Below are 22,289 nucleotides of genomic sequence, written 5' to 3' on the forward strand. Positions count from 1 at the left end.
TTATGCCCACGACTTTGACTAGACTACACCAATTTCAAACACCTATTTTACCCCCTTGGGGATGAATTTTCAAAAATCCTTTCTTAGCAGATGCCTACGTCATGATAGCCATCTGCATGACACATTTTAGCCCGATCCATCGAGTGGTTTGAGCATTGCCTTGATAGATCAGTCAGTCAGCCAGTCAGTCAGCTTTTCCTTTTATATATACAGCTTAGCTCAGCTCATGCTCGCGACTACGTCCGCGTGGACTATACAAATTTCAAACCCCTATTTCACCCCTTAGGGGATGAATTTTCAAAAATTCTTTCTTAGCGGATGCCTACGTCTTAATAGGTATATCTGAATGCCAAATTTCAGTGCGATCCGTCCAGTAGTTTGAGCTGTGCGTTGATAGATCAGTCAGTCAGTCAATCCTTTTATATATTTAGATTGACATTGAAACTAGCACTATTCGCTAAAATCTTACGCATTGCACCAAACACCATTTTTTCTTTACACAAGTAACTATTATTTTCTTTTTTGGCCCAGTATTGCGAAATTGTGTTTGCTTTTAAGTTTTAATAAATTGAAAATCTCGCCTCTTTCCCCCGTCTCTTAGAGTAAAAACATATTATTATCGCTCCACTTCACAATGGCCGCAATAATTCATTGTTTTCAACTTTTGACAGGAAAATAACGTTGAACGTTTCCAAGTAAAGAACGTGGAAATACCTATTTCTAAAACTTTTCACGACATTATAAATTACTAGCTGATGCCCGCGACTTCGTACGCGTGAAATGAGGTTTTTTAAAAATCCCGTGGGAACGTTTTGATTTTCCGGGATAAAAATTCTCCAGGCATAAGGGTACTGAGATAAAAAGTAACCTATGCCACTCTCCAGATATTTATCTATACCCGTGCAAAAAATAACGTCAATCCGTTGCTCCGTTGCAGCGTGATTGAAGGACAAACCAACAATCCAACAAACGCACAAACCAACAAACACACACACTTTCGCATTTATAATAAGGGTACTGAGATAAAAAGTAACCTATGTCACTCTCCAGGTATTTATCTATATCCGTGCATCACGTCAATCCGTTGCTCCGTTGCAGCGTGATTGAAGGACAAACCAACAATACAACAAACCAACAAACAAACACACTTTCGCATTTATAATAAGGGTACTGAGATAAAAAGTAACTTATGTCACTCTCCAGGTATTTATCTATACCCGTGCAAAAAATCACGTCAATCCGTTGCCCCGTTGCAGCGTGATTGAAAGACAAACCAACAAACCAACAATCCAACAAACTAACAAACAAACACACCTTCGCATTTATAATAAGGGTACTGATTATTTGCTTTTGTTATTTAGTTTTTCAAGTGTCCAAGTTTTCTACGTCGTCATGTCTGATTATATCAAAGCGACTTTGTAATTGCGAGCTGAGAAAGAAACTTTGTTTGCTATCGCTTCATGTTTAAGTTAAGTTCCTTTTTTTATTACTGCAAATTAGAGAGAGTGCAATTAAATTACGATAAAATGGTTCACCAAAATAACTGTAGAGTAAAGTCCGATAAAATTATTGGTTCACCAAAATAATTTTAGAGTAAGGTTTAAAATTTGGACTAGGTATATTTTAGATCCAAAGTTGGATTTCGATGCTCATCGTCCTTTTTTATATTTTATTACATTTTATGACTCTCGCCAAATCTTTCGAAACTCTGGAGTTATACCAAAATTGAACAGAGCTGAAGATTGTAGCGAACTTTAAAATTCACCGGTATTTAGCTTTAAATTCAAGTACTGAGACAAATTATTCATTTAAAGAAAAAACCAATCAATCAGCCTGTTTGCGTCCACTGCTGGACATAGGCCTTCCCAAGAGCACGCCACCACACACGATCCTCCGCGTTCCTCATCCACCCACTTCCCGCTATCTTCTTAAGGTCGTCAGTCCAGCGGGTTGGAGGTTGTCCCACACTGCACTTGCTGATACGCGGTCTCCACTCCAGAACACGTCTGCCCCATCGGCCATCGGTTCTGCGGCAGACATGGCCTGCCAACTGCCACTTCAGCTGGCTAATTCGTTGGGCTATGTTGGTCACTCTGGTTCTCCTACGGATTTCCTCGTTACGGATTTTGTCCCTCATAGAGATACCCAACATAACCCGCTCCATAGCCCGCTGAGCGACTTTGAACTTAATTACTAACTTTAAGAAAGTATTCACAGAGTTACAAATGTTCTTAAAAATTATGAGTTACTACAAGGGCGGTGCGGTGGTCAAATCAGAAAAGAGGAGATCCGTATGAGAACTAGAGTAACCAACATAGCTCAACGGGTTGCGAAGCTGAAGTGGCAATGGGCAGGGCACATAGTTCGGAAAACTGATAGACGTTGGGGTCCCAAGGTGCTGGAATGGCAACCCAGTACCGGAAGGCGCAGCGTTGGAAGATCTCCCACTAGGTGGACGAACGACATCAGACGAGTCGCAGGGAGCCGCTGGATTCAGGCGGTGCAAGACCGTGGCATGTGGAAGTCCCTACAAGAGACCTATGTCCGGCAGTCTATCGGTTGATGATGGTGATGTCGATGATAATGAAAAGGGAATAGAAATAAGTAGATAAAGTTAAAAAGAAAACAAGAACCTGTTATGATAGACCCAATTTGTACTTTTCACTAGATAGTTTTTTTTACCGTCTGAAGACTTATGGCAGGTATCCGATAAATATCGAAAAGAGCGCATGATACATAAAATATAAGGAAAGTTAGGTGAAGATCTAGACGATCAAAGATATATACAACCAGACTGGAGCAATACCAATAACTTATAATATTTTTTGATGAAGGTAGATACATATTATACGTTATTTCGTATGTCTAAAGTGCTATGAATTTTATCTGCGAAAAGACTAGCTTATTGTGTTATTATTATATATGAGAAAAGAAGTAATATAACTAATTTTAATTTTAATCTTAAATAGAGTATGCAAAGGAAAATTACAATATGAGACCTTTTAGCTGAATATGTTTTAAAATGGAATAATATATGCTAGAAAGAAATTCATTTAAAAAATATGCTTTTAAGAGTTTTCGATGTGAAATGTTTTATTCTTGTACGGTCCGTAAGTACGAGATGACTTTTTATTTTTAAGAACCGAGACATGAAATAGGATAATTTGCTTTTTCTGAACTCTGATTTTTCACTCATTTATAAAATTATTAAAATGCTTGAGTGGTACCTACCTACCCATTTATTTTATGTTAGGTTCTAATAATAAAATGTCGAATATTTGCCAAAGCATTTGTTGTCTTTGAAAACACGTGAACACTTATATAGGAAGAAGGTATTATAGGAAGAAGTTGATCATTTGTAGAGTTAAAAAGATGAATTTTTTGAAGAATTTATTAATGTTCATAAAAATCAGCGATGTTGTATTATGATTTTGTGGTTTTAGCGTTTAAACTATCGTGAGTGATTTCCATTATATATAATATCTGTCCCGGCTTTACTCACGTATTTAGTCGACGTTAGCCCGACTAGTTTCGAACCCATCCGGGGTCCTTTTTTAAGGGAGTCAGTTCGCGCACGCGCCGCGGTTGTGACTTTGTGACGTTGTGATTTTGTGATTCATCGATATGGCTTCGAAAATGATACCAATAGATATATTACATTTTTATTTGAAGCAAGATTAGCTTGTGTTTGTTGACAATAATTATACCCGGTGAAAATCATGCGTTGTCTAAGTTAGAACATCTTGTTAAAATAAATATAGATGAAGATCTTTCAATACCAACACAAAATAATAAAGGCAATATATGTAGAAATGATAGTAGTAATAGTAGAAGTACGAAAATTCATGAGAACCAGAAGAGGGCTTTAACAATTTGGTCGTATCCATCCCCTAATCCCGTAGTAACTTTGACGATAAATAAAGATAACTTCACAAATATTTCTATTATATTACTGTTTTCTTCATAGCCTTGAGAAGGTCTTATTACTATATCAATATCGTCACAAACTCGACAAACAAAGGCTTTGTTTCCGAATTCCGTATCATAAATACCACGTGGCGTATTGTATTTAGGATTACTATGATGACAATTATGTGAATTTATAATAAGCCGTCTTAGAAATTGTCGGGCGCTCGATCCATTTAGCATCAAGTGGGTCTATTCAGAATGGAAAAGGTTCTGAAATTAATTTACATAATCTTTTGTGCGTCTTTTGATAAATTCGCGTTCTAAAGTCTGCTGAAATATTCTTATCACCGAGCGCCTCTCATGGGTATTTCGCCTTTGTTTGAAGATTTTAGTTAAACTCTGTATTTAAGTAATCGTTGCTCTTATTTCCTTTGAAGCATTAATTAAATTTGATCCCAATTGAGGAAAAGGAGCTCATTTTTCAAGGAACGCCTCATTTCACTTTTCGTGTTTTTTATTAGTTTCTTTGTCATGACTTTGTCTGGTTTCTCTTTCTTTGTTTTAATTGCCTATTCTTCTGTGTTACTAACGAAAAAAATTTCAACGCAAATTATATTATTCTCTCTCATAAATAAAACATTGAACTTTTCCTTGGCTTCAAAATTTTGTTCGTGTTTTTTTTATTTTTCCCCAGAGTACGTGCTATATTTTTCTTAAGCTACGCACTAACTAACTTTCAGTCCTAACTCCTATTGTGTATACTGTATATTTAAATGTTTAACTACTTATACTTTAAAAGACAGTATCGCTAGATAGAATTTTCGTCACATTTCATGGAAAATAAAATCACATTTTTCTCAATATGAGAATGTTTGAGCGATATAATGATAGTCATATTATTAAAGTTGAAAAGGGCGATCATAAACAGAGCTTCAAATATTTTTTATTATTGTATGTGATTCATTCTTCTCGCCATATAGTTGTAGACTGTAGTACATCTTTAAATTTTAAAACATCTGAGCTACGATTTAAATTAAACAAAATAAATTATTGAACTTATTTAATCTTATCTGCAAACTTAAAAGATTAATAAAGTTTGAATCAGGAATATCAGATCTTACGTCGAAGTTAGTTCTTGTGTAATTTAATCTAGAAAATTCAACTACTATTACAACTCAATCAGAACTTAATGACAGGCCTCAGAGTCTAACCGACTTAGAGCTAATTGGAAACTTCCTAGACGTAGACTTCATAAGTTTCAGAACTTTGACTACGATAACATACTCCACTTTAAACTACATTTTTTTGATTTTTAAATCATTTTATATCTAGATACGTTCATTTGCTTGGTTGCCTTTAAAAGATCACTTTGGTGGTAAGGCTGCCTTTGCACCCAAGCAGAATTGTTTTCATTCTTGTTTTTTTGTTTAAGTTTTTTTACAATATTCTTAGATTAAATTTCATAATTTTTTTTGAAAACGTTTAATTTGAAATACTTTTTAGTCATTGATGTATTTTCGTTTCAAGGAAATATTTGGTTGCATCAGTTTGAGGCCCGGATCAAAGAGGAAACGGATGGAGATGGTACCAATCTTATTATTGATAGATGACGTGAAAAAGTATCACGTCATAAGTAATCGGGCTTCGTGGACACAGTCATTAGCAAACACGCTAAATCCCACGAACATAGGTTCCGTCAACATGTTAACGTTGAGGCTCTCCAGTTCCTCGACTGCACGGACCTAATACAAGGACTGAGCCTTTTAAGCTAGTGTAGTCATAGTGAAAGTATACTGCTAGTGCAAATTTAAAGAACACGAGAACAAAGTGTCTTCCAATAAAAACTCTTAAATCTAAATATATAAAAGGAAAAGGTGACTGACTGACTCACTGACTGATCTATCAACGCACAGCTCAAACTACTGGACGGATCGGGCCGAAATTTGGCATGCAGATAGCTTTTATGACGTAGGCATTCGCTAAGAAAGGATTTTTGAAAATTCAACCCCTAAGGAGTGAAATAGGGGTTTAAAATTTGTGTAGTCCACGCGGACGAAGTCGCGAGCATAAGTTAGTCTAAATCTAAATATTATATAAAAGGAAAAGGTGACTGACTGACTGACTGACTAATCTATCAACGTACAGCTGAAACTACTGGATGGATTGTGCTGAAATTTGGCATGCAGATATATATTATGACGTAGGCATCCGCTAAGAAAGTATTTTTGAGAATTCAACCCCTACGGGAGTAAAATAGGGGGTTGAACTTTATGTAGCCCACGCGGACGAAGTCGCGAGCATAAGCTAGTGTAAACTAAGATAAGTCAATGGACCGATTCTTAGGTATAAGTACGTTTATAAGTTTAGGTTAATATAATATTATTTATTAGCCTCTCTTATAGGCTAGATTGTAATGATAGTAAAGTACTGTTGTCAGCACTTTATGTTAAAAAACCGGCCAAGTGCGAGTCAGGCTCGCGCAATGAGGGTTCCGTACTAGAGTCATATTTTTTCGACATTTTGCACGATAATTCAAAAACTATGATGCATAAAAATAAATAAAAATCTGTTTTAGAATGTACAGGTGAAGACCTTTCATATTATGATACCCCATTTGATATAGTCACTCACTTCGAAAGTTGAAAATACTAATTATTAGTTCATGACCACAATTTAATTTTTTTGTGTGATCTAACCCTAAATTCACGGTTTTCAGATTTTTCCCCAAATGTCAGCTATAAGATCTACCTACCTGCCAAATTTCATGATTCTAGGTCAACGGGAAGTACCCTGTAGGTTTCTTGACAGACCGACAGACAGACAGACAGACAGACAGACAGACAGACAACAAAGTGATCCTATAAGGGTTCCGTTTTTACTTTTGCGGTACGGAACCCTAAAAAAGCGATATCAAAGTGAAAGTAGGTTAGCGAAAAACATAAAAGCGTCCGAGAGTAAAAACAAGAAACATCCAACCTAAGAATCTATTACCAACTTCAACAAAACGTAGATACAATAAAGGGGGTTAAAATGAAGTAAGAATTTACCTTCAGCGCAAGGAAGTTATCAAAGGAACCGTCGACAAAGAAACCAGACTAGAAAATGTTATTCTTAATTAAGTACAAGTTAGTAATCAGCACAAATTAAGAGAATTTCTCCACAAAGGTAGCTGAAAATGAGTGCTCGAAGATCTTCAAGTTTCTGAAGAGCGAACAACGTTGAAGTAAAATAGAAGTACCCTCATCCTTTATAAAGATTTACATAAAAGTAATGGGACGGAACAATGTTTTCTTTAGGGTTCCGTACCTCAAAAGGAAAAACGGAACCCTTAAAAGATCACTTTGTGGTCTGTCTGTCTGTCCGTCTCTCTGTCAAGAAACCTACAGGGTACTTCCCTTTGACCTTGAATCATTATTGGAAAATCTGAAAACCGTGAATTTGTGGTTACATCACACAAAGAAATAATAATTAGTATTTTCAATTATTATCAAAGTAAGATAACTATATGAAGCGGGGTATCATATGAAAGGGCTTCACCTGTGCATTCTACAACAGATTTTTATTTATTTTAATGAATCATAGTTTTTGATTTATCGTGCAAAATGACGTAAAATACGACTTTTTTTTTTCTTTTTTTTTTCTTTTAAAAAGATTATTAACCATGTTAAATGGCTAATATTCCCCTTTCCTCTCAAATTAAGCGTCAGGCTTGTGCTAGGAGTAGGTACGACAATAGTGCAACGGGCGGGGTTTGAACCGTCGACCTTTCGGTTTTCAGTCCACTCCTATACCGGTTGAGCTATTGAGGCTCTACTTTACTACGGAACTCTCGGTGCGCGAGCCTGACTTGGTCGGTTTTTTCTTATCTAAAGGCAAGCAAGCACAATGGACAACTAGCTAGCGGCTAAATTGTACAACTTTTCACTATTTAACTTTTGTAACTTGGGTGCGGAAAGTTTCCTGAACAGAAACTCTCTGACGGCAACTCGGGCCTTAATTGTCTTTACACCACCTCGCACATGAGCGCTCTACTGTTGAGGAATTTGAGATGAACCAGTGTATGTTGAGATTATTGCGGTAAGCTGAGCCCTACCTACGTATCCACACCAATCTAAACTTTAGAAATGCGCAAGTATAGTACGCGACAGGTCGAGATGGCAATCAGGGTTTGAGGCGGGGGTATGCTCGCACACCCGCACGTCACCCGTGCTGGCTCGCACTGGGTTAGCGCCAGTGGCGTGCAGCTCATAGAAGCATAAACGCACTGCTTACCCTCATTGTAAGAAATCAATGCTTACTTTTTCATTATAACCTGCCGTAAAACAAGTTCATACCTAAATGCATACCCTGGCTTGAACTCCTGTGCACGCCACTGGTTAGCGCGGGGGCTGTGCGGGTGTCCCTCCCCGATTGCACTCTCGACCTGACGCAGACTATATCTGTCCAAATTTTTCCTGAATTGATCTCGCGAACAACTTTAAACCAAAATATTATGTAGTAGAATGAGCTTGTAAGTATACCAAGTAACCAAACTAATGTCCTCTCAACCGAATTTCATTTCCGGATTGGCACTTCACACACCTTTGAAACATTATGGAGAATTCACAGGAACGCAGCTTTTCTCCTGTGTTTTCCTACTCCATAGCAAGTGTTTAAAATGCAATTTATTTTTTTATTTTTAAAGAATATTAGCCATGTTAAATGACTAATATTCCCCTTTCCTCTCCAACTAAGCGTCAAGCTTGTGCTAGGAGTAGGTACGACATTAGTGCAACGGGCGGGGTTTGAACCGTCGACCTTTCGGTTTTCAGTCCACTCCTTTACCCGTTGAGCTATTGAGGCTCTATTTTGAAAAGTCCGAGGTGCTTACCTAGAACAAAACCCCATGAACAACAACAGGAACTTAACCACCACCTCTCTTCTGTCTTGGAATAGTTATTCGTATATATTTAACATCCCTTCTTGTAAGTTTATTAAGACGTCGACCCCTGATATTAACACTAGCATCTGTAGGTAATCGTTAACCTTAAGTGAAAATTATTCCACTACAAATATTGGTTCTGGGTATTATCATAACATCTAATGATAATAGTTTATCTAAGGTAGAACATTATATGCCGATGTTGATGTCTTGCAAGAACCTCATTAAGGATTATTAAGAATCCATACGAATGGGGTTATACAACTGATATTTCTTTAACTAATCTAACGAATTCCCTGACATATTGGTAGGTGCTACTAGTTTCCTAGGGTCCCAGATTCGATTCCAGGCAGAGACAATTTGGGAATTTATATTGTCTGGTTTGGTTGATAGGAGGTTTCTAAAAAAGCAACGGATTGACGTGATTTTTTGCATGGATATAATTGCAGACCTTGATGTCACTACATAGGCTACTTTTTATATTGGAAAATCAAAGAGTTCTCACGGGATTTTTAACAACCTAAATCGACGCGGACGAACTCGCAAGCATCACCCGGTCTTTAAATAAAAATTAAAAACCGGCCAAGTGCCAATCAGACTCGCGCACTGAGGGTTCCGTAGTATAATCGTATTTTATCGACATTGCACGATAAATCAAAAACTACGTACTAGATCTCGTTCAAACCAATTTTCGGTGGAAGTTTGCATGGTAATGTACATTATATATTTTTTTAAGTTTTATCATTCTCTTATTTAAGAAGTTACAGGGGGGGTGGGGGGGACACAAATTTTACCAATTTGCAAGTGTCTCTCGGGCAAACTATTCAGTTTAGAAAAAAATGATATTAGAAACCTCAATATCATTTTTGAAGACCTATCCATAGATACCCCCACACATATGGGTTTGATGAAAAAAATTTTTTGAGTTTCAGTTCTTAGTATGGGGATGGGGGAACCCCAAAATTTGTTGTTTTTTTTCTATTTTTGTGTAAAATCTTAATGCGGTTCACAGAATACATCTACTTACCAAGTTTCAACAGTATAGCTCTTATAGTTTCGGAAAAAAGTGGCTGTGACATACGGACGGACAGACAGACAGACAGACAGACATGACGAATCTATAAGGATTCTGTTTTTTGCCATTCGGCTACGGAACCCTAAAAACAATATTGAAAAACATACCATTTTATTGTATAGAAAGTTTAGGTAAACTTCACAATCCCAATTTCTGTAAGAAGAAAACTCGTATATGAAGCAGTTATCTTTGTCAAACCGCCAATGTTCGAACTTTGTTATCTCACTAGAACAGTTTCTTGTTTTAGAAAAGTTTACGGGCGCTGATTACCTACGCTCGGTTACACATTTCTGACGTGAAAACTTTGCGAGCGACGATAAAGTTTCATCTATAGCAAAGGTCTGGACAGACATAAAGCGTGGCGGTGTCTGCATTGCAGAAGCTCGTAGCTTTAGTTTTAAATCTACGTCATATTAAAATTATCACCAGTATCATCTATAACCCGACTATTATGGAGAACTCTCAGGCGTGCAAGTTTCCTTGCGATGTTTTTCTTCACCGCTAAAGCAAGTGATACGTCTTAATAGTTGTTTCAAATCCACATAGTTTTTGGTTTATCGTACAAAATGTAGAAAAAATACGACTGTAGTACGGAACCCTCGGTGCGCGAGACTCGCACTTGGCCATTTTTTTTGTTCTAAATGTCTCGTCTTGAATTACATGGAGATTGTAGTTTTGCCTAGTAACCACTTTTTAATCCCATGCTTTTTGTACGAGAGTTTCATATAATATACATTTTGATCACATTTAGAAAAGAAGTTTCACTTCAAAAATAGGTCATGATAAAAATAGACACGTTACCACCGCGCTTTCTATCTGTCTGTACCTTTATTGTATCGTTAGGGCGATGAACTTTTGTTACGGATTAGCGTGCGAAACACTCTTTAGCGCTAAAATTTTCAAAAGTTAGTAACTTCATGACCGACAAAGCCGCACCTCGTTATAAAGGGACGTGATTATATTTTTAGCGTGTATCAAAGCAAGTACGGTGTTACCGTGAGCTGCAAAACATAAAACATGTGAGTTTTTGAACGTCGTCGAATTATACGAGAGTTTTATACAATATGCATTTTGATCCCATCTAACGCCGGTAAAGAAGTTTCACTTCAAAAATAGGTCACGTTAGAAACGTGCCCTTCGCGCTTTCTGTCTGTCTATACCTTTATTGTATCGTTGGGGCGATGAACTTTTGTTACGGATTAGCGTGCAAAACACTCCTTAGCGCTAAAATTTTCAAAAGTTAGTAACTTCATGACCGACAAAGCCGCACCTCGTTATAAATTTAAGGGACGTGATTATATTTTTAGCGTGTGTCAAAGCAAGTGCGGTGTTACCGTGAGCTAAAACATGAACCATGTGAATGTTTGACACGTCGTCGAATTATACGAGAGTCTCATACTATACTTATACATTTTGATCCCATCTAACGCCGGTAAAGAAGTTTCACTTCAAAAGTAGCTTATGTTGGTATCCACCCTCAGGTAGGCGTATGGCAGAAAATCTATATGCGTACATTGAAGTAGGAATGAATTGGCATCTTTTAAGCACATTCGCCTTAAATTGCATCATTACTCATAACGTGATAGCTGCCATACAAAATCATATCATCATCATTATCATCATCATCATCAACAACCAATAGACGCCCACTGTTATTTTAATAGTTCTAGTTAAATAGTACCTATATACGTTACAAAGTCGAATGTTTGCCTATCGCTAAACGAATTAAACGGGTTTAGAAAAATAAAAAGTTTTTTAAAACTATTCCCACTAGAGAGAAGTGCTAAAAACAACACGTTGAAAAACTAGCGCTGGCGCTAAAAAGTATCAATTCTCAACAACTATATGCCATGTATACACCGCTGAAATAAATTAAAACTCTTTGTACAGGTGAACCCGCAATTAGGTCACGCTATGCCCGCCTCACAGTGCTAGTACCGCCGGAACCGCCAAAAATACTGCAAGGGAATTTCTACTCTACCCCAGAAGACAGAATAATCAAATTGGAATGTGTCTCCGTTGGAGGCAAGCCACCAGCTGAAGTGAGTAATGATTTTAATGCTCAAAATGTTACGGTGGATAGTGATCTTTATTGCAATTAAGCTAAGTTAAAAGAGACTATTTTTAATTGAGATAAAGTATCTGGAAATTATGAAAGACTGCACTATGTAGTATTAGAATATAAGTTTTCGGATGGCTAGAAAAATTGCCATCCTATCATTGTTGAGTTCGACTCAATAATGATCCTTGAATTTTCTTAATCCTTTATTTTCTTTTTTTTTTAAAGGGATAGACAATTATATTAAAAAAACTTAAATCTAAATTAAAAGTTTAAAAAATAGAAATGTAAAATTCACATAATATTATTTGCTTAAATTAAATAGAGTTTAAAAAATATCAGATTCAAAGTTCGCAAATCTCATTTGTCCGTGCACAGTACCTACTCCCTATCTTTTTAGAGCATCTTTATTTCAAAGGAGTGTGTTTACAAGTAATTAATGTCTGAATTTTAGGAGAGCCGAGTAAATGACTTGCTAACATTTTTGTGCTTAAATTAGCGAGACTTTAAATACAAATGGCCAAACTTCTACCCTTTCCAAACTTTGCCCTTGCAAGATTTATTAATTGTTTTACTTTTTGTTTTCTAGCTATTAAAACCTTATTTTGTCTTTTTTACTTTAAGTACCCTATCCCTCAAATCTCTTTTTAACTTACTTCTTAAATAAAGTTAATCGTACTTTTAAAGCGTTAACGTTCCAAACACTTGTAGTTCGTTTTTAAAAGACTGTTAAAGTTATTTATTATTTTTTGTGTTATCGTCGTCGCTATAAATTACATTGAAAAATTTTGCCACTTTACACGTTTTAATTTCAATTTTTCCTTTGGGACATTTTCCATAATCCAATTTGTTTAATCCGACGATTGTGCCCAAATAATTTGTACAAAATAAATCGCAACGTTTTATTTAATATATTCAAATTGAGTGAATAGGTATGTCACTCGTGGGGCGAGACACAATTAGGAGTAAAATTGAATATGATGTCGCGATGAGACGGGAGGGGCCCTGGAGAGAATACAGCTTTTAGCTTGAAATATTTACAGTTAGCAAACAGACCAACGGCGAATGTGGTTTTCTTTATTTTATCTACTTGTTTAATACCCTTGTACCATGCGAGTGTTCAAATAAATTTTGTATGGACTTCAATTACATTATTTGTTTCTGTGTGCCAAACTATTTCGTTTAATTTCAGAAATGTAGGAATTTGGTTCACCAACTCTGCTTCTGTACGACCAATTATATTTTAATCAAATATTTTGCTATTCAAGAATTCTTGTATGTCGCCAACTATATGTTTGATTTAATTTCAATTTCCTTGTCGTTCATATACTGTGATAGACAAGTTGTTAATAAATACTGAATAATTTCTATAATCCAAGAAGTATACGACTTGATACGACTCATTGCGATGTTATCGGTTGACAAGTCAAAGCTTACTATCCTTGAATAAAATATATCACTAGATACACGTAATTGCGTAAAAGAAAATTCTTTGAACCAGTTTAAAAAAATCTGCAAACCAATTTAAAAAGTCAACTTAGTTATAGACCATATTGTGTATAATGTTATTGTCTAAAAATATTAATCGCTAATGATTTGTCTTCTGAATTCATGAATGAATATATTCGTATAAGCAAGTAAACATTTTAGGTTACTTTACATTTAATCACAACCATATTCGAATAATACGATACGAGACGGTACGATACGGTACGGTAGGATGGGATGGGATGGGATGTGAAAGGATGCGTTTGAACCGTCAACTTTGTTAATTTACCACTGGCTCGGAATGCCGTTTCCATTTTCATGTATTACAAATACATTTTATTTACCCGCCTCTTTTCTTAGTACCATCAATACTAATCTTGCAACTCAAGATGGTGCCGAAACTTGAGATGGTTCACGTACATCATTAATATTGTCTAATTTTAGATCACGTGGGTGGACAGCAACGCAGGAGTTTTGACGCAGGGCGTTACGACCACCGTCGAACCTTTGTCGGATGGACAGAGATTTACTGCGAGGTAAGTAATTTGCCTGTCAACTGGACCATTGGTATTATCTTTATAATTTGCTGTGATGGGTGCGAATTAAGGTTTCTGCACATAGTTTCCTTTTGTATTGTATTGTCTTGCATGTTTGTTTATGTTGGCTTCTTTTATCCGCCCCTTAAATAACTACAATTTTGATGTCGTAATCCGCACTCTAAATATAATATAAAAGGAAAAGGTGACTGACTGACTGACTGACTGATCTATCAACGTACAGCTCAAACTACTGGCCAGATCGGGCTGAAATTTGGCATGCAGATAGCTATTATGACGTAGGCATCCGCTAAGAAGGGATTTTAAAAAATTCCATCCCTAAGTGGGTGAAATAGGGGTTTGCAATTTGTGTAGTCTACGCGGACGAAGTCGCGAGCATAAGCTAGTAATATTATAAATGCGAAATTATGTCTGTCTGTCTGTCTGTCTGCTAGCTTTTCACGGTTCAACAGTTAAACCGATTTTGATGAAATTTGGTATAGAGTTAGGTTACATTCCGGGGAAGGACAGCCTACTTTTTATCCCGGAAAATTAAAGAGTTCCCATGGGATTTTAAAAAACTAAAATCCACGCGGACGAAGTCGCGGGCATCATCTAGTATTATATAATACCTGACTGTTTTATGTTAGCGGATTTCTTCTATTTTGTCATAGTCTTTAGGTATCTATCTTCAATGTATACATATAAAACGAAAATCTGACTAAATGACGTTTATGTTACAGTAACTACCGTTTCTAGAAATTTGCCATTATTTTGTATGTATGTTTTCTTTCTCGATGTATGTCCAAAAGGATTTTCAGACTTCTACCCCAAAAAAGTTGGGGCGGAGCAGCTACTTTCTTATAACTGTATTATGTATGACTACATTATGAAATAAAGACTAAAGCTTATTTCACACTACGGGACTGCGGGATATAAATTATATGTATTATAGTCCGGTCAATATTGGCGTTTCCAACATACAAAAACAACAACTGGACTTTAATATAATTTATATCCCGTAGTTTGATATAAGCTTTATTTTGTTAAAAGTTTCATGTGTTGTATAATTTTTCGCAATTTTTGACAATCTTCCTTTTTTCTTATTCGTGCGACAGATAATAATTAATAATTTTAATTTATATGAAAATATAAATACTAGCTTATTCGCCGCGACTTCGTCCGCGTGGACTACACAAATTTCAGACCCCTATTCTACTCTTTTAGGGGTTGAATTTTGAAAAATCCTTTCTTAGTCGATGCCTACGTCATAATAGCTATCTGCATGCCAAAGTTCAGCCCGATCCGTCCAGGAGTTTGAGCTGTGCGTTGATAGATCAGACAGTCAGTCAGTTAGTAAATCAGCCCGTCAGTCACCTTTTCCTTATATATATATATATATAGATGAACTTCTGTTTGTTCACCAGATCCATCATCAGGATGGCTCCTAAACAAGAGCACAACAACCAAACGTTCACATGTCAAGCACAAAACACCGCAGACAGAGCGTACAGAGCTGCAAGTATACTAATCGAGGTAAGTTTCTTTTTTTATTTATTCAGACACAGGTTAGCCCTTCACTGCAATGTTACCTGGTGGTAAGTGACGATGCAGTCTAAGATGGAAGCGGGCTAACCTGCCTACCAGTACCTATTCGCTAACTCAGTATCTAACAATGAATGATAGCCATCGAGCTCATTTGACATTTATTTTGAAGCCATTGAAGATTTTATTATGAAACAAAAAAAAAAAAAAAACATTATTTTAATATCACTTAGTGAAGCAGTAATGTAAAACCAGTCAATGTCAAATGATCTCAGTGACCTCCAAAATATTTCTGGAAAAAAAACTGTCTGCCAAAAAAAATGACGTTGAAATACCTGTACAAAATCATAGCAGTACACTACAATAAATCATAATTTGCTAAAATATCTTTGTCCATTAATTAATATAATACATAACTTTTGGAAGACAATAGACACCTAAATCCAAGTTATAATTGGATTGATATTATGAACGAAGAAAATATATATACAGATTTAATTAATTTACCGGGAACTTTGGGATGACTTTAACAATAAAGGTATCTCAGTTTGTATTGTTTTTTGACTATTGGATTATGTTCTTGATTAGATTGTACCAAGTCGTAGAATATTTAAAGGCCAAAAGTTTGAACTTGATCTCGAATTCTTAGATTAGTTATTTATAAAGGTTAATAATTTAATCAAGTAGGTATGTGTCAGAAAACGTAAGGTAAGGACTAGGGTCTACATGTCACCCCCCGTTCGCACTTGTCGTTTGTCGGGCCTGGATTTAAATCGGATGTTCCAGTGGCAGAACATTTTATATGAAGCTGTTCACACTTGTCGGAAACAGATTTTGTGTCAAAATGTACTGCCACTGGAATATCAAACGAGAAACGATAAACGACAAGTGGGAACGGGGGGTTGATGTAAGTTAACTTCAGTCGCGGTGGACTCTAGTCATTCTGAACTCCGTCCAAAATAATCTCGTTTTTCGTTGACGTCGCGTTGACTGCGGTGGTGCAGTGGACAAACGCCCCAACTGCCAAACCGGGACAATTAACTTACTGACCGGGACACCGGGACACAACGCTTCAGACCGGGACATGTCCCAGTGTACCGGGACGTATGGCAGCCCTAGGCTAGGTACATTTACGTTTCGTGTACAGATATACAATCCATAGAATATGTTAGCCCGTTGGATATAGGATTGAAACCTAAATCCCGGTTAGGACATCCAATATCATGACAGTCAGTGCAATATGCAGTACGCAGTGAACATCGATTTTTATACTCATCCCTCTCTATTCACGTCTTTCTATCGCGTAGATTCATATCTCGACAAATATGAAATAACATTACTCGGTATGTAACAAGAATTTTAATATGATGTCTGATTTACTTTTGCTACAAGAATTTCTACGTAGGTACTTGGTTATATGAAGCAACGGATAAGGAGTATACTTACCTTTTATTCTGTTCTATATTTTGCGTATACAGCACTAGCTATGTAGGTAGCAGACTTGCTCCGGCTTCACATAGGTGGATTTATTACTCTACACACACATTCATATCATATTCTTCCGCAGAGAAGACAATGTTAGGTACGGTGTATGTATGTAGGCATATTGTTTATTCTTCTTCTTCTCGAGTCGACGGTCACCTCAAATACGGGCAGCCCAAAAAGCCGCAACCGCGATAGCTCGGTCGGTAGCGTCGTGCAGCTCCTCGTTCGTGCAGGTTGTCGGGCACGCAGGGCACCCAGTCATGTGCGCAATGGTCTGTTTCGGATGACCGCAGATGCACTCCGTACCATGTCTAGAGATGAAGCCCCATCTCGCTAAGTTTGCCCTAGACTTACCCACCCCTGCTCTGAGGCGGTTGAGCGACTTCCAGATAGGCCAGATGAGGTTGTATCCTTCGGCTAGTCTCTCCTTCACGCTGGTGTTCGGGTTCGGGGTACCTAGCCGTGACCTCCACATAGCAAGACGCGTAATTTCAGCGGACTGGTTGAGAGGCTGCACTGAGTGTAAGAAGCTATTCCTGAAGCGTAACCGTGGAGCGTATTCTTTATTGCACCACAAAACACAAATAACAGGTTACAAAAAATGAAATCTTAGAAAGTAAATACAAAAAGGTGGTCTTATCGCTAAGTAGCGATGTCTTCCAGACAAACTTAACGCTAGGGAGAAAACGAACAAATGGACAATGGGAGGTAGTGTATATAATAAACCTAAATACTATAATAACTAAACAAACTAAACCATATCTATGAGTCTGGAACTAGTTACTTAGGATTTTGCATGTATAGTCCGCGACAGGTTGAGATGGCAATCGGGGTATGAGGCTGGGGACGCCCCGCACACCCACACGTCACCCGCGCTCGCCCGCACCGGGTTAAACCGTCCCTTCCCCGATTGCCAATGCAACCTGTCGCGTAATATTTAATCCGGGTTCGTAATCTTTATGTATATGAAAGGAAAAGCTGACTGACTGATCTATCAACGCACAACTCAAACTACTGGATGGATCGGGCTGAAATTTGACATGCAGATAGCTATTATGAAGTAGACATCCGCTAAGAAAGGGTTTTTGAAAATTTTATCCCTCAAGGGGTAAAATATGGGTTTGAAATTTGTGTAGTCCACGCGGACGAAGTCGCGGTAGGTAATAAGCTAGTGGAATATAAGATAAATGTAGGTCTGTATTTTTTTAACTGGTTACTACGAATCGACCTAATTTTAATCTTATTCCGTTACGAACCCGGATAAAATATTCTTTATCAATAACCAGTTACGCAAAAGCTGTGGTAAAAAAAAAGCTGTGGTAGCCTAGTAGTTAGGACGTCCGCCTTCCAATCGGTGGTCGGGGGTTCAAAACCTCTAACTTTTCGGAGTTATGTGCGTTTTAAGTAATTAAAATATCACTTGCTTTAACGGTGAAGGAAAACATCGTGAGGAAACTTGCATGCCTGAGAGTTCTCCATAATGTTCTCAAAGGTGTGTGAAGTCTGCCAATCCGCACTTGGCCAGTGTGGTAAACTATGGCCAAAGCCCTTCTCACTCTGAGAGGAGACCTGTGCTCTGTAGTGAGCCGGTGATGGTTTGATCATGATGATGATGATGAACCAGTTACGAAAAGACGAAGTAATAAGATTATGTCGTAGCTGGGAACGAAAAAAATAGTTACGGATTACCTATAGGACGAAACCGCGTAGCCACGGGTACAGTACTGTACCCGTAGTAGGTACAAGATTTTACGTCTCACCAAACAAAAGCAAACCAAATTCGAGAGTCGAAATACTTCCGCGTTACAGTAAACTGGATCTTAAGTGCCTTGTTTTAAAGCTCAAGTTTGTCTACACTTCTACAGCCAGTGCTCCAAGCGGAAACATTGCGAAATTAAAATCAGTGGCATTGAATATTTGACTTCAATGCAAGGCTGTTTAGGTCAATTTTACTGTAACGCGGAAGTATTTCGACTCTCGAATTTGGTTTGGTTTGGTGAGACGTAAAATCTTGTACCTACTACGGGTACTGTAGAGCCGCGTAGTAATGGAATAAAAACGCCTCTATCAACCGACCCTCATAAAGCTTTCAGGTAACGTCGTCAAAGATGTACATATAAGGTAACTGTTTACGAAAACATAATATATATAAAGTATTTCTCTAATTGGCGTAACGGGCACCCACGTACGACTAGCATAATGTATTGTTCTACGCCTGCTTATTTATTCTGAGCCCGTATTTTTGCTACGGGCGCCCTTTTCTAAGGTGTAGGGGAGTTAAGAAATTCCGTGTGCATGTATACCCAAAAACATTGGTCAAGTGAGTAAGGCAGTGGGAATGTCAGTTCTGTAGTCATAAAAACGAAGAGATAGAGAGCAGAGAAATTAAATTGAAATACCTGCATATTTCCTTTCATGTCATGCGTAATGTAGGGTTCTGTACCTAATTAATCCAATAAAAAAAGTGATGGTAAAGCAAAATTCTTTTTGCTATAGACATTTCTTTAATTCTATCAGTTTTTTTAAATAGACGCTCATATTTTGAATAGCATATTCATCATTATCAACTGATAGAAATCCATTGCTAGACATAGGTCTCCAACTTCTATGTATTTGAAAAAAATGTATTGACATTTTCGACTTGTAAATACATCACAAATACAGGGTGTAACCAGAACGCTAGTAAAAACTTGGCGTTATTGTTATACTACCTAAACACAATCCAATACCAATAACCATTTGCCTCGTTTTGTCCTTTTAGTGATTTAGAATTTTTCCAACCCGCAGTGTATAGCGTGCAAAACTCGGGTCAATGCCCCCATACGACGCGGCATTGACTCCGAGTGACCTACTTTCCCTACATTCGTTGACCTCTAGCGTCAGTCAGATGTTTTATTTGCAATTTATCGTAAACTTTGACAAAATAATAGAATTTTTAATAGTTTTTTTCGAGTTTTTTTGTGGTATCATATTATCAGTATCATTAGTACTATCATCTGCCAGCGTTCTGGTTACATCCTGTCAGAGATAATTCATTTATTATCTCTGATCCTGTATAGATGATCCAGACTGTACTCACGTGGTTAGTCGAAGTAAGCCCGACTATTTTCTAAATGTAAATGCATGCCAAAGATATAAAGGTTTCTTATTTGGATACAGAACTCTAAATAAGGGTGTGAGTAGGGGTTTGTACATTATTTATGTAGTCTTAAAGCATTGGAAAGCTGAACTCTGCGGGTCGATAATGTTTGAGAATTCTCTTTGACCTCTGCAAGTGTCTTTCACCTACGAAAGTTCTTATATGTTCTAATACTAGCTGATGCCTGCGACTTCGTCCGCGTGGAATTAGGTTTTTTTAAATCCCGTGGGAACTCTTTGATTTTTGGGGATAAAAAGTAGCCTATGTCCTTCCCCGGGATGCAAGCTATCGCTGTACCAAATTTCGTCTAAATCGGTGGAAGGGATGGGCCGTGAAAGGCTAGCAGACAGACAGACGGACAGACAGACAGACACACTTTCGCATTTATAATATTAGTACCTATGGATTTCTCTCTCAGCGTCCTCTGTGCTGAGGGTCATAACCTCTTTTCTTTAACCAGTAGACACATAATAGTATTTGGGAAAATAATATGGTGGGTTTCAGATCTTTTCATATAAGATCGATGGCATTAAACTATGCCTTAAAGGTGTAATCTGTATAAATTATAAGATTCTAAGTGAAAGACAAGATATACACACGTCCTCGTTTATAATAATTAGTAGATATGGTCAATTATATCATACAGCTACATAATATCTCAGCGTTAAGATGAGATGTGTAGAATTACTGTCCTTTCGCCTAATCCACACAAAGTGATACAAACAGCCATATAAACTTAGCACCACCATTGCCCCAAAAAAAATTCTCATTGCATACATACGAATGGCAAAAGCCATCACAATATCCAAACGATATCACCGGTCCATCTCGATCATAAAAAGTAATTGGGTACCCCATAAAAAGGGTTCTTATTTTACGGCCAACGAAAATACATGATAAACAAACCGCCTTTTTTCGCCATAACAAAACGTGGATGGGGTAAAACTGGATATGGAATGAAAACGGGAACAAATTAGAAGGTCGTCGTGACTCGGTCAGAATACTTGACCGTAAAGAACTGAATATATTCCGTTGGCTGCTGAATAAATTCATGATTTACTGGTGAATATATTTGGGAAATACCAAGCTTTACTTCCATATAGTATATTCAAAAGATATCCGTCTATATTGGGCTGATTAAGGAGGTAAGATTAAAAAATGTCATCGAAAATAAATGATAAACAAACACCCTTTTTCGCTATAACAAAACGTGGATGGGGTAAAACTGGATATGGAATGAAAACGGGAACAAATTAGAAGGTCTTTGTGACTCGGTCGGAATACTTGACCGTAAAGAACTGAATATATTTCGCTGGATGCTGAATAAATTCATGATTTACGTAGAATTTAGAAGATACCAAGCTTCTCTTCCATATAGTGTATTCAAGAGATATTCGTATACATATATAGTGGGCTGATTGAGGCGGTCAGGATTTAAAATGTTGTCGAAAATACAATATGATAAACAAACCGCCTCTTTTCGCCATAACAAAATGTGGATGGGGTAAAACTGGATATGGAATGAAAACGGGAACAAATTAGAAAGGCGTCGTGACTCGGTCGAAATACTTGACCGTAAAGAACTGAATATATTTCGTTGGATGCTGAATAAATTCATGATTTACGTGGAATTTGGAAGATACCAAGCTTCTCTTCCAAATATTACTAGCTGATGTCTGTGAATTCATCCGCATGAATTTAGGTTTTCAAAAATCCCGTGCAAACTCTTTTATTTTCCGGTCTAAAAATTAGCTTGTCTCACTTTCCAGATTTAATTATTTTCATGCAAAAAATCACGTTGATCCGTTGCGGCGTGATTGAAGAACAAACCGACAAGCAGACACTTTTGTATTTTTAGAGTACTTATGGTGTAGTAGTGATTCAATTGGTATCCGTATATAACGAGCAAAATATCCTTCCTGGGTTCAGATTCCACCTTAACATTTATAGAAATCATAAGGGTTCCAAACGCGCCCTAGTCAAAGAAGAAGCCCCAAGCTAAAGTCCCCACTTAGAACCTTTTTTTTTCAAATTTCAAGCAAAGGGCCACATCCAGGTTTCCTATTTCCTTTAACAGTACAATAATATCCTTTAAACGAGTTTGAAGGACAATAACTTTTATAATACTACGT

General features: G+C 37.2%; 1 protein-coding gene across 2 annotated transcripts in view; it reads left to right on the forward strand.

Moving 5' to 3' along the window:
- The window catches only part of LOC117993821 (irregular chiasm C-roughest protein-like), a 144,284-nt gene that overhangs the window by 74,578 nt on the left and 47,417 nt on the right, over positions 1-22,289 (forward strand). For both annotated transcript variants that reach the window (XM_069507128.1, XM_034981689.2), the window contains 3 exons: positions 11,796-11,947; positions 13,897-13,988; positions 15,416-15,524. In XM_069507128.1, coding sequence (XP_069363229.1) covers positions 11,796-11,947; positions 13,897-13,988; positions 15,416-15,524 — 353 coding nt within the window. The remainder of the gene's footprint in view (positions 1-11,795; positions 11,948-13,896; positions 13,989-15,415; positions 15,525-22,289) is intronic.

Source organism: Maniola hyperantus, chromosome 25 (assembly GCF_902806685.2).
Source record: "Maniola hyperantus chromosome 25, iAphHyp1.2, whole genome shotgun sequence".
Lineage (NCBI taxonomy): Eukaryota > Metazoa > Arthropoda > Insecta > Lepidoptera > Nymphalidae > Maniola > Maniola hyperantus.